At 37.2% G+C, this 20060-nt stretch overlaps 1 protein-coding gene across 2 annotated transcripts in view; it reads right to left on the bottom strand.

Moving 5' to 3' along the window:
• Positions 1-309: 309 nt before the first annotated feature.
• The window catches only part of FER (FER tyrosine kinase), a 452653-nt gene continuing 432902 nt past the window's right edge, over positions 310-20060 (bottom strand). For both annotated transcript variants that reach the window (XM_030817473.1, XM_030817488.1), the window contains 3 exons: positions 7031-7185; positions 1581-1703; positions 310-548 (listed from right to left, as the gene is read on the bottom strand). In XM_030817473.1, the coding sequence (XP_030673333.1) occupies positions 406-548; positions 1581-1703; positions 7031-7185 (421 nt within the window). In that variant the 3' untranslated portion in view covers positions 310-405. The remainder of the gene's footprint in view (positions 549-1580; positions 1704-7030; positions 7186-20060) is intronic.

The following is a 20060-nucleotide window of genomic DNA, read 5'->3' as shown; positions in this document are numbered from 1 at the left end:
AACATGGCATTACCAATGCTGTTTATAGCACCAACTGAGTAGGGTCTGTGGCATAGGATGGCAGCCCACAAACTGTGCCTGAAGTTCAGAAACAAGGTGTGAAAAGGATAGATCTTTTATCCTTCACACACTTAGAAGCCTGTGCTTTTCTATTTGCAATGGCCTGAAATGGTAGGATTGCTATGGTTAGCTAAGAAAGCCCTTGGTAGGACTGCCTATTTCTTTAACAAATTTGCCTTTGACTTTTTACAAGTGGAACATACCTTTAAAACACCCAGTTAATAAAAAAATAACGGTAGAAGACTGTCGAAGGTAACGTGGTATAAATTCATTGTTAATGAGAACAATAATGTTACTCTGCTGGAGGACAGAGTCCTGAAGGCTGAGTTTGGCGCCATCCTGTCACTATGTGAGTTTTCTCTTGATGACAGTGAGCTCTTTCTGAAGTTCACTGAACTTAGGGCGATTTTCAGGTTTATAATCCCAACACTTCATCATGATTTTGGAAATATCCTCTGGACAGTGCTGGGGAGCTGACATCCGGTATCCTGAAGACCCAAGAGAAGGAGAACAGAGAATTTAGAATGGAGGTAAGACACAAAATGTGTTCACACAGGGCCTTATGCAGTTATTAACTTTTAGTACCTTATGTTATAGTTATATGGAAACCAAACATCCATTTCTGGGGAGGCTGATTTTTTATTTTCTACAGGTGATGCGGAATTCAATATTACAGAGTCATAGACTTCTAATTCAAAGAACATTTTTTATTTGTTCATTTCTCAGAAAGTCTGATGTAAGATACATACAAATACATATTTTAATTGCTCTAAGTATTCACTTTCAGAATTAGATCCTGTGAGCAGTTTTAAAAAATCATCTCTACAACCTATGTTTTTCAAGAGGAAGAGGAGGATTTCATAAATGTGAATTCACTAGGGAAATAAAAATGAATATGAGTCATATTCTTTTACAGTCTGTTGGTTGGCAGTGTTTCAGCAGTGCACTGGGTAGTGTGTAAAGGTAGGAGAAAGGAAGTTAGAAAGGCATATTCCTACATCCACTTCTACAACCATGCCCCTCACTGGGGCCCAGACATTAATCACGAGCGTTCTTTTTGTCGAGACTGTACACTACACAAGTGCATGCAAGCATGTCACCATTACTCAGTTATTCCCATCTATGGTCTAGGAACCCCAAAGGGTTTCTTCGGAAGTGCTACAATGTTGTCACATTCTCAAAAACTTCCTGAAGACTAACTACATTCATTTCAGAGTTTGAGAAACACCACCCTATTTCTCTTAACGACAGTGAACGGCACAATCCTGCAGCTGTCATGCCAGACAGGGAAAGGCTGGAAGAAAAGCCTATATACCTCTCTCTCGCATTGGAATCCTTTAAAGTGTTTGGATATATAAGTAAAGAGCAGAGATGTTAGATAAATCTGCTTCTGAACCCGAGACGGTCTCATAACACAGCCAAACAGTATTTAACACACCCCTCCTCAAGCAGACACACTATAAGCACTGCCTACTCCTGGGGCTGGACATGAACACTAACGATGAATGTATTTGGCTCACCTCTTTCTACTTGCTCTCTTGCTTGTTGATTTGTCATTCCAGGGTATGGACAAACCCCTAAGCTGAAGGTCTCCCAGAGAAGGATGCCAAAGCTCCACACATCACTCTCTGAACTGTATCTCCCTGGAAGGGGAAAAACAACCATAACCACGTGAGGCACAGTAGACAAGTAGGTGACCCTTCCTGGTTATGTATGTCTGTGTGAGTCATGCTTCACATAATGATGTTTGGTCAATGATGGAGCACATATATGACAGTGGTTCCATTATAATGGAGCTAAAAAATTCCTATTGCCTAGTGATGTGGTAGCCACGGTAATGTCATAGTATAACACATTACCTTTTCTATGTCTAGATACACAAAAACTTACCATTGTGTTAAAATGACCTGTAGTATTCAATACAGTAACATGCTATATAGGTTTGTGGCCTAGATGTGTGTTAGGTTTCTGTAAGTATACCCTATGATCATGGAATGATGAAACTGCCTAATGACGCATTTCTCAGAGTGTATCCCTGTCATTAAGCGATACATGACTGTATTTAAACTTACCAAATGAGTTCGACATGCAGTCTTCCTGTTCCCTTCACTGGTTTTACATTCCAGGTCTAGTAATATTACCAATTAAATAAATATTCTTCAGGCTGCTAGTTTAATCAAACTAACCTCCAAATCACTCTCCCTCTCCCCAAGAATAAATATTCGGCCAGTGTGCAAGCTTACTTTCTCTGTGGTATCTGAATGAGATAGATGGTTTATATAAAAAAGATATACGTTTTTATGTTATCAATCCTAGGAGATTAACCAAGTTGGATTCCTGAAATTTTGTCTTATGCCTGCTTCATTTTCTTTCCATTAAAATTACAAACAAACTTAAAGCAATTAGGAAAGTTTCTTCATTTTTTTCACTCATTGCTGTTTACAGATGTTCTTACATGCTTAAAGGTCTCAGTTTCATTTACGAAAAATATTTATATGTGTTTTAAACAGTGGAAATTAACATAGCTGGCTAACAAAAACGTCTTTAAATTACATGGTGCCTTGTTTTGTTGAGATACCTAGGTGCACCTGTTTTACTGAGCTACATGAGCTAAGCTCTTAGAATGTTTTTGGTAGTCTCCTAGAGAAGCACAAAGATACAAACCAGCACAAGGTATCTTCTGGAGATGGACGTGGAATAAAGGAGGGGAAGCAGATCAGTCTTTTCCAATCTCCAGCCTCTCCAAGAAGCTAAGAGTTTCCCAAGATGTTCCCAACATATGTGTATTTTTTACTTTTACATATACTGTCATAACTAAACTCCATTTACAGTGGTTTAAAGATTTCTTAAATTATTTCATTTTCTATCCCTCATGTGGTTTCCTGTCTTAACTCTGCCACTGCAGGATTTATAAATGCTCCTCCTCCAAAACTGCCATGTTACTTTAAAACAGGATGGCCTTTCTTAAAAAAAGAAAAAAAAGTACTTAGTGAAAACCAGAGTATGCCTGCTATAACTGCTCTGACATCAGGGTGGGGTTGTACTAACTGATTATCAGCTTCAGCTGTGTGAATTAGCGTCCTTCTTAGTAGATAGCAATTATGGACATTCTTGGGCAGAAGATTAATTTTCTGGTCTGCCTATCAACTCATTTCATGCTTGGCATTCAATAATTTAATACTTTTCATGAAAGTCTGGCTACAAGTTAAGACTAATTCTTTAAGAAAATGTAGGTTATACAGACTCGTATCTTATTTTGTAAGATAATATCTGGGCAGAGATCAATAAAGACATATTACATATAAACCAAGATCACACTCCAGAAGTAAAAGCTTATAACCTAGTTCTTAAACCTGGATCTTTGAATCTGGTTTTGTTGGGTAATTTTAACAGACCAAGAGTAACTTACAATTGTACAGCATTTTGCTACTTTTCTATGTCTCACTTGATCTTCACAATACTCTATAGGGAAAAGGTCCTATTGTTCTTATTTTACAAATTAGGAAATTATGTAGAGTAGTAGATGGCTTGCCAGGGTCATGCAGCTAATGGCATAACTGGTTGGGAAACCTGCTCACTAAAAAATCTGCCTCCCTCCCATTTCACAGTACTTAGTTACATCATGCTAATATAACTAATTAGAGGATATATCAGCCCCAAATACCCAGGTGACAAAAGGAAAATTTCTGTTCAATAATTGATGATTTCTTAGTTGGAGATCAGTATTCTTTTTCCCCTTATAAAAACAGTACCTTTGGTAACAGCTGGGACTAAGGATGGTAGCAATATATGCCAAACAGGCTTTGAGTATTCTACCATTTTGTATTTTTTTAAAAAAGTATATGAAAGAGACATATACAAAAAGATTTCTCAGCCATTTATGAGAAGAGTATGAGACTGTATCAAGAGTATTTTCATCTAGGAAGGAGAATGATCTGGCTAGCAATAGGGCTGGGAAGGCCCTTTAGTATTGCTTATTTTTTTTTTTTAAAGCCAAATATACAAAAACAACACTTATAACAAAGCAGTGACAATAGGTTTAATTCTATGCCCCACCCCTCGCTTTTCTTGAGACGGGGTCTCGCTCTGTTGCCCAGGCTGGAGTGTAGTGGCATGATCATGGCTCTGTGGCCCTAAGACAGTTTCAGAGAGGTTCCTTGGACTGGAGGTTTCTTTCATCCACCCCGACCCCATACTACATGGGAGATTTGAGTGTTTCACCTATTCTGAGACAAGAGTGAAGAAAGAGTATATACTGCTTTCATATATGAAAGAAGTATTGGATTGGGCGTGGTAGCTCACGCCTGTAATCCCAGCACCTTGGAAGGCCAAGGCAGGTGGATCACCTGAGGTCAGGAGTTCGAGACCAGCCTGACCAATGTGGTAAAACCCTGTCTCTACTAAAAGTACAAAAATTAGCTGGGCGTGGTGGCGGGCACCTGTAGTCCCAGCTACTGGGGAGGCTGAGACAGGAGAATTGCTTGAACCCAGGAGTCAGAGGTTGCCGTGAGCCTAGATCACGCTGCTGTGCTCCAGCCTGGGAGACAGAGCAAAACTCCATCTCAAACAAACAAACAAACAAAAAAAACACGCTAGGATTTAGAGTCAATCTTCAGTAATTTTAGTCTGTGGGAACTAAACTTCTCCGGGTTGCTAGGAGAAGGCTTGTAGAGTCTTTCAGGAACTCTCTCATTGGACTGGGTATTAAATACTATAAACGTCTCCTATAATCAAAATCTTTCCTTCCTTGTCATCTAAATTGTTCTACATTTTATAAAATTTACTAAAGTCTACTAAAAAGTCCCTCACTGTAGATCAAGGATCTTCAGAGACTGGGCGCAATGGCTCATGCCTGCAGTCCCAGCTACTCTGGAGGATGAGGTGGGAGGACTGCTTGAGCCCTGGAGGTTGAGGCTGCAGTGAGCCATGATTATGCCGCCGCACTCCAGCCCGGGGTGACAAAGTAAGACCCTGTCTCAATTACAAAAAATCTTTAGACTTGTCCTTATTACTTAAAATGCTTTGGGTCTAGCTGTTAGATATATTCAGAATTGAAACTTTAAATTGTAAATACAACACTTTAGTCAGCTTGAAATTCAAAAAATATACTGTGATCAAGAGGCAGAATTTTACTTGGCAAAACTGTTTAAGAGTAAGAGGACTTTTAAAGGCTATATAACAGAGGATCTGGCAAACAGAGTTAAGAGCAAATTCTAGAGTTGGATTTTACTGGTAAGACTTTAAGGACTCCCAAGTTACAGCTTCCTTAGTGCTTCCTTACTACTTGAAAATGTTTTGTCATCTAACAAAAACCTTTGTGTAAATATGAGTATTATAATCTATCTTTTATCCTGTGATCATTCCCCTTAGTAATATAATTTGACCCTATAGTTAATAACAACAATCACCCCAGAGAGGAATCACTATGGAAAATAGCAGCTCTGCCATTTTCTGTAGATTCTAAGGAATAGTGGAACTGGCTTGCAATCACTAGAAAGCTCATAAGAACCTCTCTTGCTGACATGCTGAAAGACAAACTAACGGTGAGGGTTAGTATCTGTGGTAGCTGGGTCAGCCCCTATCAACTTCCAAACCAATTACATTCAAAAGCTTTATCTGGAAAACATTTGGTGGTTCCTCAAAAAGTTAAACATAAAATTACCATTTGACTTCTAGTATATACCCAGAACAATTGAAAACTGCCCAAATATACAAAAATGGAATAAATAAATGGTTGTATATCCATACAATGGATTATTCAGTCCTAAAAAGGAATGAAGTACTGATACATGACACAACATGGATGAACCTCAAAAATATTATGCTAAGTAAAATAAGCCAGACACAAGATATCACATACCATATAATTCCATTTGCATGAAATTCCCAGAGTAGGTAAATCCACAGAAATAAAAGGCAGATTGGTGGCTACTAGGGGGGATGATGGGATGGAAGAATGGGAGGAGGATGCTTATTGGGGACAGGGTTTTATTTTAGAATGATGAAAATGTTTTGAAACTAGAGGTACTGGTTATAAAACATTGTGAATTGTACTAAATGCCAATGATTGTTCACTTTAAAGTAATACATTTTATGGTATGTGAATTTCACCTCAATTTTTTAAAAAAGCTTTCTCTAATTTAGGAATTAAAGCATTTATAAATGCTTTACAAATTAGTTTCCATAATGAGGTAATTTTTCATTTTAAATCAACAAAGAATCATTTTACGTTTTTATTCAAAACATACCATACCCACTCACCAATCCATGGCTCATATGCTGCTTCCCTTAATGAAAATGTAATTTCTAATTTCACTTAAAGCACACTTTTTTTCTCTTAAATTCTTGAGTTGTCATTCATCTTGTTATGGTCCATTTCATCCCAACCACAGATAATGCAAGTTATATTTATTTCCAATTACAATGACACATAAAAATTCAAGTGAAAAAAATCCCTGCTGTTTTAAAATGTAATTCCCATCTCCTTCTTTCTTTGCTCAAGATTTATATCAGTTCTACAGACTGAGATGCTAAGAAACCATGTCGATTTCAGAGTGAGAAACTAAAGAACTGATTGACTTAATATTTTAGGAACCTAACATTAGATGAGGTTATTGGACCAATTATAAGACATTTGAAAGAAGTGGTCCAGAGCCACAGCAACACTTACTCTGTGTATAATCTATTAGAAAGTCATTTTTTTGGTATAAAAACTCTTTATCAGATGTATAGTCATATTTAAAAGTACTTATATCTACCTTTTTAATATAGCAATGTTACATATAGAAATCTAACCAATAATTTCAACAAATTAAAAGGTATGAAATTCACTTATTTGTGTTGATCCTCAAATCATTCTAACTTGCATTCTGTGCTACCCCTGTAAATATTGCTTGTGAATGTTTTGTGCTGATGCCATTCATTTTTACCACCACCAAAAAAAAAAAAAAAAAATGTGGTCTATTCTTACCATAATTAAGAGCTTCTGGTGCTGTCCATTTAATGGGAATCTGCTTTAAGCCAGAAGATGAATACACTCCACCATCCTCTTGACGAGACATTCCAAAGTCACTAATTTTCAGCACATTATTTTCACCTACCAGGCAGTTTCTTGCAGCAAGGTCCCTAGGTTACAATAAGACATAGAAAACGCCTATTAAAACAAATTGAAAGCCACTTTCACATTTACGATTTCCACACTTTGCATTTTTACATTTGCGATGTATTTATAATGAGGTTAAGAATGCTTGTGATTTACCAGTCCTCATCTTTTCTGTCATAGGTAAAAAACATCCACGAGAACATATGCATATGGAATAGGCCACATGCTAGTTTTCTAGGTACCACATATATTTCCATTTAAATAGAAAAACACCGATTCTAGCTTTAAAAGAGAAAATTACAGAGGAGAGGCCAAGCAAACTTGGCATTATTTCTCCTTTGGCTTTCCTAGAGCAGCATTGTCCAATAAAATAGCCATCTGCCACATGTGCTACTGGACACCTGCAATGTGGCTAGTGTGACCAAGAAACTGAATTTTTCATTTTATATACTTTGCTGCATGTGCCTAGTAGATACTAAGTAGACTCTGATAAACAATTAATTCTTAGGGCTTCCCAAAGGTTGGAAAGTGGCTGAGGTACCGGAGAGATTGGCAACTCTTTTTCTGCTGCATCTGGCCCTGTCTCTCTCTCGTCCACCTCATCTTGTCTAGTCTCCCTATCATTTACTATATCCCAGCCATACTGGGCTTCTTTTTGTCCCCAAATGCAGGACGAGTTTCCTAAATGAGGCAAGCTTGTTTGCACTGTATACCCTTTGCACTTAGCTGTTCCCTTTTGCCTCCAGTGTTCTTCCAGTTTTGCATAGCTGGCTCCTCTTCATTCATTCTTAGCCCAAACGCTGTCTCTTCAGAGAGTTCTTTCCTGACCACTCTAATCTTTCAAAGTATTTCTGGTAGGGAGGACATTCAATAACCAAATTCATATATAGCCATCCCTTGGGATCCATGATTGGTTCCAGGACCCCCCTCAGATACCAAAATCCAAAGATGCTCAAATCCCTGATATAAAATGGTGTAGATTTGCATATGCACATGCTCCTGTATACTTTAAATCATCTCTAGATTACTTATAATACATTGTAAATGCTATGTAATAGTTGTTATATTTAGGGAATGATGACAAGGAAGTCTGTACGTTTAGTACAGACACAACCATCCATTTAAAAAAAAAAAACTCTGGCTGGTTGAATCCATAGATGTGGAACTTACAGATACAGTCGTATATAAAAATAATAACATATAACCAAGTGGAGCTTGTCCTAGTAACACAAGGTTGGTTTAACATTTTAAAAGTAATTGATGTTATTCACTAGAGTAACAGAATATAGGAGGGAAAATCTTGATCATTCCAACTGATGCAGAAAAAGCATTGGGCAAAAATTCAAACCCATTGGTAAAACTCAACAATCTAGAAACATTAAGGAATTTATTTAACCTGACAAAGGGCATATACAAAAAAATAAATCTCTAACATTACACACTTAAATGGTGAAAGGCTAAATTGTTTTCTATTGAGGTCAAAGCAAGGATACCTGTTTTCACCACTTCTAGTCAAAGGGATCTCTTGGAAACAATTATACTTCTTTTCTGATATCTGCCTCTCAATTTTGTGTTTTCTCTTTACGTCTTTTTCAATTTGAAAATCTGATGTTTTTTACATAGAAAATCTTTGGGAATACTTATAACAAGAACTAGAATTAATGATTTACAAGGTTGCAAATACACAAAGTATTCTTGTAAGCAGCAAACAATTGGAAAATCCATTTACAGTAGTACCAATAAGGCAAATACCTAAAAATAAATCTAACAAAAGACAAGTCTTTTATACTTCAAACTACAAAACTTGACTGAAACAAATCATAAATATGTGAATATTAATATGGCAATTTTTCCCAAATTAATGTATACATTTAATGCATTCACAACCAAAAATTCTGGCTGATGTGTTGTAGAACTAGATAAATGGAGTCTAAAATGTATATGGAAATGAGGGGTTCTACAATAAAGTTATTTTAAGAAAGGTGTACAAAATTGCAGGACTTACCTAACCTGATTTCAAATCCCACTAGAAAGCTACAGTTCTCAATACAGTTTAGCATTGGTAGAAATGTTTATAGCTCAACTGAATAGAACAGAGAGGATCTAGAAGCAGACCCACATATGTATAGTCAACTAATTTTTTTGGCAGAGGTACAATGGCAATGTAGTATGCACCTCCCAACGCTAGTCAGTGGGCCAAATCATCACCCTTGGTCAGAATGAGTTTTTGGTCACTGCAACACTTTAGTCGTGTATAGGATTTCATTGTTAGTACTTTCTTCAGAGTAATATCTATGTTTTATAGCTACATACACTTCTGTTGTCATAACTATCTTCATTGCATCACCAGTTTAGAGATTTGTCCTCTGAAATGAGGATTAGAGTTCTATGAGAGGCCAATCTAAAACTAATTTAGAGATATCTCAATTCAGTGTAAATAAAATTTCAATAACATTTACAGAAAATGCTACTTCCTTTGGGCTGCATTAAGTTCAAATGAGTGGAAATGGGATCTTTTTGGGATAATCTATGCATTAAATAAAACCTTAGGCCTTTAGGCCATAAACATGCACTGCATACTCAGTTTGCAAATATTCTAATAAGTATTAAAGGAGACAGAAAAAAGGATATGGTGTCTGGTCTAAGAAGCCAACAATCTAATTTGGGAGATAAGGCAATCATACACCTTTCTTCCTCCTTTTCTTTCTTTTTTTTTTTTTTTTTTTTTTTTTTTTTTTGAGACGGAGTCTTGCTCTGTTCCCCAGGCCAGAGTGCAGTGGCGCGATCTCGGCTCACTGCAAGCTCCGCCTCCCGGGTTCACACCATTCTCCTGCCTCAGCCTCCCGAGTAGCTGGGACTACAGGCGCCCGCCCACACGCTTGGCTAATTTTTTGTATTTTTAGTAGAGATGGGATTTCACCGTGTTAGCCAGATGGTCTCGATCTCCTGACCTCGTGATCCGCCCACCTCAGCCTCCCAAAGTGCTGGGATTACAGGCTTGAGCCACCGCGCCCGGCCTATTCTCTTCTTTATTAAGCCTACTATTGCCCAGTCCTGAGTCACACTTTGGGAGACACACTAGTACTCCCAGCCTCTTCACACATAAAACTGCTAGAGAACAATCAGTGTGAACCTGTGTGTTACAGACTGCAAATCCTATAGGAATTCAGAGGTGAGAAATCTCATAATAGGCTGGTGTTGTCATTCACCTGAGGTATCAGAGATAGCTATATCTCACCACATGCAGAGGGAAATAATAGCAAATGCTGCTCACTGCCAAAAGGAGATGGAAATGTTCCATTTATGTCTGCTGAGTAATCTTATTTGAAGATTCAAACTTCTGAGTGTATACCAGAGGTGTCTTACAAGTCATACATAATATGAGACAGGTTAATTAAGGATTAAATAAGAACAGAGAGCAGTTACAGGAATGCCAAGGCCAGCAGGCAATTGAGATGAGTAAATTTTCTTCACTGTCTAGAAAGCACAATGGTGCACGTCTTGTTCTGTGGCTATATTCACTCTTACAGCAAATCGTACAGTAAGCCAGGAATCACCATGAGGCTGAGCCAGGGTTCTCCTTTGCAGTGCTGTTTTGCCCCAAGCATTGTTTACTCGCTGCTATGATTCTACAAAGTCAGGATTTATTTCTCATGTAAAAAAAGTTGGAGAAATTTTTGCTTTTTTTTTTTTTTGGCATAAAAACTATTCCCACTGGGTCTGGATAATATTGAGCCACAAATAACTACTAGCACTTATGAGGAGAAAACCTCTTTAAGGCTCTGGAGTTTCCTGATTCTGGCTGAAACATGCCATAAAACCAACAACCCAGGGAGTGAGGATTAAATGAAGCATACTTCATTTGCTCTACTATATTCTGATAAAAAGGGGAGAATTATTATACAAAATCTATTTATATAGTTAGCTGCAAGCATATTTGGGGGACATTACAGTAGTTAAAAGCACCAACTTTTAAAAATATATGAATTACATTATTTTCTAATAATTTTTATATCACTTATACACACATACATGTTCTTTAAAAATTTAAACACAAAAGAATGTGACCAAATGTTTCCCATCAGACTTTGCCAATTTCATTTGACTCATTGTTATAAATTTAGATACATACATTCTTATTACATAAACTTGTACCACATGTATATATTTGTTTACAAACCTGACTTTAATTGTACATTTCTTGTTCTGACATTTATTCCGATATCATTTGATGCCCTTCAGAAAATGTTAATAATTTCCTCCATACAGGCCAAGTGTACTGCTTGGCAGACTTATTTACTTTTTTTGTTGACAACTGCGAGTATACGGTTCCATTACTTCTTTCCCCTATTATTCTTGGTTGACATATAATAATTGTACATATTTATGGGACAGTGATATTTTGATATGTGTATACAATATGTAATGATCAAATCAGGGTAATTAGCACATCTATCATCTCAAACATTTATCATTTGTGTCATGAACACTGAAATCTTCCCTTCTGGCTTCTTGAGAATATAGAATAAATTAACCTTATTCATTCTACACTGTTACAGAACACCAGAACTCTTCCTATCTAGCTATAATTTTGGTATCTACAAACCCAATCTCTTTCCATCCTCCCCACCTCTCTACCTTTCCCAGACTCCTGTACCTTACAATTCTACTCTCTTCCTTCACGAGCTTGATTTTTTTTTTTTTTAGCTCCCACATGAGTGAGAACATGCAGTATTTATCTTTCTGTGCCTGACTTAGTTTGCTTAACATAATGTACTCCAGGCTCATCCATGTTGCTGCAAATGACAGGATTTCATTCTTTTTAAACGGGTAAATAGTATTCTATCGTGTATGTATACACCCCACATTTTCTTTGTTGATAGACATTTAGGTTGATTCCTTAGTTATTGTGAATAGTGCTTTAATAAACACAGGTATCCTTTTCATATACTGAGTTTCTTCCTTTGGACAAATATGCTGGATCATATGTTCTACTCTTAGTTTTTTTTTTTTCTTTTTTAAGAAACTTCCCCACTGTTTTCCATAATATATATATTAATTTACATTCTCACCAACAGTGTATAAGAGCTTCCTTTTCTCTGCATCCTTGCCAGCATTTGTTATTATTATTTTTTTTGGAGATGGGATCTTGCTCTGTCGCCTGGGCTGGAGTGCAGTGGCACGATCTCGGCTCACTGCAACCTCCATCTCCCACGTTCATGTGATTCTCCCACCTCGGCCTCCCAAAGTGTTGGAATTGCAGGCGTGAGCCTCCGCACCTGGCGTTATTTGTCTTTTGATGATAGCCATTCTAACTGGGGTGAAATGGTATCTCACTGTGGTTTTGATTTGCATTTCCATATGATTAGTGTTGAGCTGTTTGAGTTTCTTGGATATTCCGGATTTTAGTCCCTTGTCAGATGAATAGTTTGCAAATATTTTCTCCCATTCTACAGGTTGTCTTTTCACTATGCTGATTGTTTCCTTTGCTGTGCAGAAGCTTTTAAGTTTAATATAGTCCTGTTTGTCTATTTTTGTTTTAGTTGCCTGTGCTTTTGAAGTCTTAGCCATAAAACCTTTGCCTAGACCACTGTCCCGAAGCATTTCTCCTATGTCTTCTGAAGTAGTTTTATAGTTTCAGGTCTTACTTCAAGTCTTCAATCCATTTTTATATATGGTAAAAGCATCAACTTTTAAGTATTACATCATTTATTAGCTCTTGGAGGTTTGGAAATTTACTTACTCTTAGCTTTAGTTTTCTCATTTGTGAAATGGGGATAATAATTGTACCTACAACATGAGGTTTTTGTGAGAATTAAATGAAATATGTAAACCACTTAGAAAGTAGTCAGTGTCGATAAATGTTAAGTCACACACAGATACAAAACTGTACGTTCATCATAGGAAGACTTGAATTTAGCCTCAGAAACAATGCATCGGGGAATCTGCCTCTTTTCCCTTTCTAATTAGATTCAACGATTTGACAATTTTCTCTTCATACGAATGTAAAAGACACTCAGTTTCGTTGTCCTAAAACCAACTTAAATAGTATTTACTATATGCCGGGTACTATTTGAAGCACTTTTTATATGTTAAGTCACTCAGAAATTACTGTACTTATGATCTCCATTCCTATAGATGATAAAACTGAAGCCCAGGAAGCTAATCAACTTGTCCAAGGTCACAAAGCCAGTAAGTGGAGGAAAGCAGAAATTGAATCCCAGCAGCGCAGCTCCAGAGTCTGTAATTTTAGCCACCTACTATAATGCTTTTCAATATAGCTAATAATTCTCTTTCAGAATGTAATCAAACGACACATAACTTAACCCACTATAACTTTTGAATTTTAAATAAGAGCCAAAATGGATGACTTTTGGGAAAGGAAGTGACACTTCAAACTCCCTCCCTGCCCCCTAAAAAACAACAAAACAAATAACCTATGTAATACACATATAAAAATCTGTTTTCTAATGAAGTAAGTAGCCAAATGTCACCAACTGCTTTCAAACAGTATGAGTGTCCTGATGAAGGAGAGTAGGATTGCCTGTTTCTTGCAAAATTTTGCACACAGTAACAAGTGGAACCATAAACTGTCTCTTAGAGCACACCAGGAAACTGAGGTTGGGCAAGGTGGGGTGTCTTTGGCAACAGAAGTGGTATGTTGAGCCCTTTTTTAAAAAACAAAAACAAGGCAATACCATAGCCACTATTTAGCTGAAAGTGATGGGATCAGAGATTGACCAAAAAATAAATGGCCAGCCAGCTTCTTCTGCGTGTCAGATGTTGCTTATTTCCATTTCAGAATCTACCTTATTATTTCCTTTGAACAGAATACATAAATATGAAATCTCCCTACATTTCTCATTTTCAGTGCACTGCTGATTTCACTCTGCTTTCCATTCATCATACTGTTCCTCATCTCTTCTCTTCCCTTTGCAGCCTCCTTTACTGCACTTCATACCACTCTCTGGTAAGTTCTGTGCCCATTACTAATGGGACACTTATTTCTAAAAGAGGCCTCAAAGGAAGCCTGCAGCTGTAAAACTGTGAAAATCAGTACCATTATTGAAGTGTGTCTGTTCTCTCTCTGAAGAATTGTTCCAGTGCCACAGACTTCTGGGAGGATGAAAACAGAAGTCCCGCCTCTTTGAATGCAGCTATCAACTGATGTAGAGTGAGAGCATAATTTGTGCTTTTTTGTTCAGGGTTCGTTCAATGCCCTACAGTTATTTATTGTGAGAGCAAATGACTGGTTATTCTTGAGGGATCTCTCCTGCTACCTGTCAGGACACTCAGAATACAGTCTTCTCATTTACTTAAAGCCACTGTTAAAATGCATATATGTTACTTGTGGGGAGGGAGGTACATATTATACCACTTACTCATATTATAGCATAAATTATTTGAATAGATAATGAATAGACATCACAGTCTTAAGGGATTAGGAGGACAGGGCTGATATGTTCTGACAGTGGGAAAAAATAAGGGAAAACTGGTTGAGCAGGCCTGGGTGAGGCATGAAGTAGGCTTTTAAGGAATAGTCAATTTGGGCACTGGGTGAATTCTGAAGGGTATGACAGAGCACTGGATGGAGGCAACAGTGCAGTTATGACTTATAAAAAAATTTTTATAGGGCTAAGCCCTGATGTATTTATTCTATATCAGGTTATTTCATCTCAATAGCAGAGGAAGATCCCACTGGTGACTTGAATGCCTCAACCATTGAGTCCATTTACTATATTGGAGTAAGGTTCCTCTCTCTGGAGAAAGAGGCCTGTGGTGATTCCCTTCAATGAGGTTGCTGCCTAATGGCTGGAACACAAAACAACCAAGTTGTTGCCTGACACAGTTGACTGAATGGGAATTACTTATGGAAAATACTGCAAGTCATCTGGCTTTCCTTAAAATGGCCATGCTCAGCACAGAGAAGTGCCTGCTGCTTTTGGATCTTTTATCTCATTTCCTTGGGTGACTTCCCTGTAAGAATTCTGGTTGGACATTTACAAGTGCAGATTCCACATGTTCTTTTCTTTAGCTTAGAAATCATATTCCTAGATAAAGAAAGAGAACTCACACTAAATATGAATGTTGAGATAACTCGGAACCAAACATATAGTGATAAAGCTTGTCTTAAAATTACCCGAAAAACCTAAGAGGACCTTTCTTTGCATTTAATTACTGTGATTAATCTGGATGGTTTATAGTTTATGAAATGGGTACTAAATTTGCAGAGTCAGATATAAATCTCTCTCAGTCAATATTTCTGCTCCCTATCACCTGTGGGCCACATTGTGAAATGAAATACCAAATCTCCAGGCACAAATTTTAAATAAATATTGATCTATTGTTAAACCTCTTAATAAAGATTCTGGTCTAGAGGAACTTGGTGGGGGTACAGATTAAAAACATTTAAGTAAATGTTTTAATCTCTTCAGTTCACAGAAACATATCAAATTTTACTGGGTAATTTAATAACAAAACTGAGCTTTGTCTTAAGCAAACAAATTAAAGGCCACTAGCTGTCTGAGGCTACAATAAAATGCACTACAAGGACCTGGCTCAGAAGTTAGTCTCAGTATTGATGGCAATAGCGTCTACTCCTAAAGGACTTCTGGAAGAGAGATTTAAAAAACATCCACCCACTCCCATTCTGAGACTGAAGTGAAAACAGAAGTACTTGCCTGAGTGACAAATCACATAACTTAAAATGTTACACTTGGATGCAATAAGTTACCTGAGCAACAGACAGAAAAAAGTGACAAAACCACTCCTTACTGAATAGCCGTCATGATAATGGCTATCATTTATTGAGTCCTTTATATGTGCCAGATACCATTTTAAATGTCTTTCAAATAACCCATGCTCTTTCAATACTCAACTTCATGCATATTAATCTCTATGCTAAATACTTCCACAGATTTTTTCCATAAGCAGTGATGCAAACATTTGCATTGTTGGAAGTTCTGGACTAGGGATTAGCAGAGTTTTCACCCAGTGTTTAATAAGCTGTATAAGCTTATATGTTCCACATTTTCCTGGATTCTGGAAATGAGAGCACCAGTTCTTGATTTTCGGAGCATGAGGGCTGCTGAATAAAGTCGAACAATTTTATGATCCTTTGCACCACACATCAACCCTGATGTCATGTTTTATAATGGCTGACAGCAAAAATACAACATGATGAAAAGCTACTAAGAATTCGACAATGTTTTGAAGTGAATTTACACTCTACTAATCACAACAGTAAAAGAATAGTGCATATAGATAGATATATGCAAGACATTATTCTGTATCAGATGATGCTGAATAGACACTTGGACCACCTGCAATAATTTGGAGGACCAGGGATCCATGGTGCACCAGCTGGTGGCCAGCATATGACCCTTTCAACTCTAACGTTCTGTATACTCCAGGTTAAAGGCATTGTCTTCCTGTAACTAGCCAGATGAATCTATCCTCACAGAGGTGGTAGATGGTCCTGGCAAAGAGCTTTCCATATTGCCAGTACAACAGTGGGTGTCAGCAGCTAATGAATGCAAGTCACACTCAGGGTAAGTTAGAAGATTTCCACTACCCAGGAGCTCAACTATAACAATGCAGGTATCCTCTAGCTTGCCTTTGCTGAATAACTGTGGGTCACAACCAAGAAATCACACTTCCCAACCCTGTAAGAATATTGGTAACCACTGATTGACACCTATTATGTGTCAGGCACAATGCTAGGAACTTAACCTATTATCCCTAATCCTAACAATCACACTCAGAGGCACAGATGTCTTTGTATATGGACACAGAAACAGGCTCAGAGATTAAAGAACTTGCCCAAGATCACACAGCTGGTAAGTGGCTGAGTATGGAATCTGTTTTGCTCCAAAGCTCCAGTTCTTTGTTTTCCACAGTGTTTAGTGTTCTTTTGGTTTCTTTGAAATACGATTCATTTTATCTTGATAAAAGTTACACTCTTTAATCCCTGAGTAGATAGATTTCTGCCATTTTGTTCCTGGGAACTATTTTCTTTCCCATTTAAGATTAATGAAATAAAGCCCCTGACTTCGTACTTAGGCTATGGAATAAGAATATATTGGGAGGACTAAAATATGCATTTTTTTCTATTCATTTTCTATAAGGGCATATAACAATTCCTCCATAATCATTTGTTATGGTTTATAATTTCATGAAGTGATATACATAGTCACACTAAGACCTAAATTAAGATATAAAAGGCACATAAAGATACAGAGCAACTGTGTAATCTGTGATGCACAGGGTGCCATAATGAGCCTCAGGAACATTTAAATTTTTATAGTCTGCAAAATGTTCAGCTACTAATGAACAAATACACCCTAATTATAGTGGAATACACCTAGATTTAGATACTGAATGTTCTGCAGTGGTTAACTCTTTGCAAGATTTTCTTCTTTGTGCAAGGGATGCCACTGACTTTGTACTTTACCAAGAGTGCCAATAATGGACTGCGTCCCCTAAATTCTCCCAACCAGACACAGCTACATGGTCAGCTTGCACATTTACCTCTGGTTTGGGGATGTCTGACTCCTACGCCACACTCCTGGGTGGCAAATGGCAAACTCTTCATCTGGCATACCATCACAAAAAGCATTTTTAGAGTAGTTTTGGTCCCTACATACAAAGGGGAAATATATTTATTGTAGCACCAGTATTCTGTTAATGGAAAACAGTTTTCAGTATTTATAGGAATTCAAAAGAAGTAATGACTTTTTTATGTGTCTCAACAATTCTTTCCTTGCCTCCCATTTACACTCTTTTAAAATGAAATTTTCATTATTCCCATTTCAATTTCTAATGTTGCTTTCTATGTTTATGAAGTAATATCCCAGGTGACTTTATAATAAATTTCCCTTCAGTCCTATGATTGCTTGTAGCGTAGAAAACTGAAATAGAGTCTAAGTTATGAATACAGGTCTATTTTACAATAATTCATTTTTATCTTGAAACAAAGATCTGAAATTCAATTTCTTTTCTGTCTCTGTATATTTTCTTTCCATAGTGAGGAAAGCTTTATCTTTGTTCAATTTTAATTCTGCATTATATTTGATAAGACTTTATGGTATTAAGACTTGATTTCATATGCGTAGCTACTTTTCTTGTAGCTCTACAAGATAAAGGTTTTTAAAAATATTTACCTAAAATATTCACCAAATGTCCTTCCATGATTGTTATTCATTTTGTGATTCTTTGATGTAATCCACAAAAAATCTGCATTGTGCACTCATGAAGGATTATTTATCTGAGCAAATATTAACTTTCCATATACATGTGTCCTTTTGGTCTCTTAATGAAATTTGCTTTTACTAACTTGCAGACCACAGTTACATAAAAGTGTCTGAAAGACTCCAGGTGGACAAAATAATTTATATAAATGTAAAATTCATAATGCCTGAAGGGTTTGGAAGAATTTTGGCAAATTTATAGCAATTTCCAAATTACAGGAAGAAAAATGTGACAGCTGCTTGACAGCATTCGGCAACAGTGTACAGCAATGTAGGCAAGTGGGTATCATAGGATCTTGGTGAAATTCAATGTGAATTACTTATGTAAGAACTAAGACATAGGATTTTAAAATTCTATGTAACAGCAAATGGTCATTCTAGTGCTATTAGGTAGTAGGCCTTTTAGATTATTCAAAATATTTTTTATACATGCCAGTTTACGATAAATAATATCTTGAATGCTAATGAAGAGGTATGGGTGAAGGGATTCCATGCCCTCTCTGGGTGCACTGCCCTCCAGCACCTCCCTCATCTTTAGCTATCTGGAAGCTCTGGAAACACTGTCCTTTTGGGTTTTTATGGAGGCTTCGATACACAGGCATGACTGATTAAACCACTGGTGACCAATTTACCTTCAGCCCTCCTTCACTCCCCAGAGACTGGGGGATGGAGACAAAAGTCCCAACCCTCCAGTCATGCCTTGGTCTTTCTGGTGACCAGGCCCCATCCTGAAGCTCCCTAGGGGTTGCCAGCTGTCAGTCAACTCATTAGCATATAAAAAGACATCATTTATGCCAGAAAAAGGGGACAAAGACCAAATACATATTTCACAATATCACAGTCAACTCCCAGTCTTCTAACGGGATCTGTTACATCCAAAGGATATATGACTTAAAAGATACTGGGGCATTACTAGAATTCATTTAGTCATTAATACTCTAATTTGTCCAGTCCAGCATATTGTAATGACTATGTCTCCCAGAGTGAGGCCACTCAGGTTTGCAGGCCTCCAAAGCAGGAGTGGTCTCAGAAAACATACAGGATCACTCTTTCAGGCATTTGGTATAATTAAGCTAAGAGACAATGTCATCTCTTGCTCTGAGCCTCTTTTAAGGTAATATAATATTGGATTTCTCTCATATAACTCATTTGTTCATTTCTTTATCCTCAGCTACTATTTTTCCTTCTGTTCATTCATACTGAAACTTTTCTACCTTTGGAAGGGACATTAGGTTTGGCTACCCTGCTTGTCTAGACTATAGGCAACAATCCTAGTCCGCAAGTACCTCCCCCTCAGACCACTCCCATTCAGATAGGGTAAGGTTACACTGGAGCAGAACTAGTAGGCTTTTTTAATATCAGGCAATATAGTTGCATTGTTAACTCCAATTCTGGCAGAAGGCCCTCAGGAATTCTCACATAAGGTTTAAGAACTGTAGTTACAAAGTAATTAGAGTCTACATTTGCAACCACTTTTAAGACCTTGTTATTTTGGCACAAATGGTAATGAATCTGACCTTAAATACACACCAAAGACAAAATGTAACTTGGACTATAAAAGGTCCAACATATTTGACAATGTTGGTGGAGAAAAGAGATGATCATTTCTGGTTATTTGATCTGGGAACTGAATCAGGAAACATTACTAA

Source organism: Nomascus leucogenys, chromosome 2 (genome assembly GCF_006542625.1).
Source record: "Nomascus leucogenys isolate Asia chromosome 2, Asia_NLE_v1, whole genome shotgun sequence".
NCBI lineage: Eukaryota > Metazoa > Chordata > Mammalia > Primates > Hylobatidae > Nomascus > Nomascus leucogenys.
The sequence above is the reverse complement of the archived record's forward strand: the minus strand, read 5'-3'. Positions and strand labels throughout refer to the sequence as shown.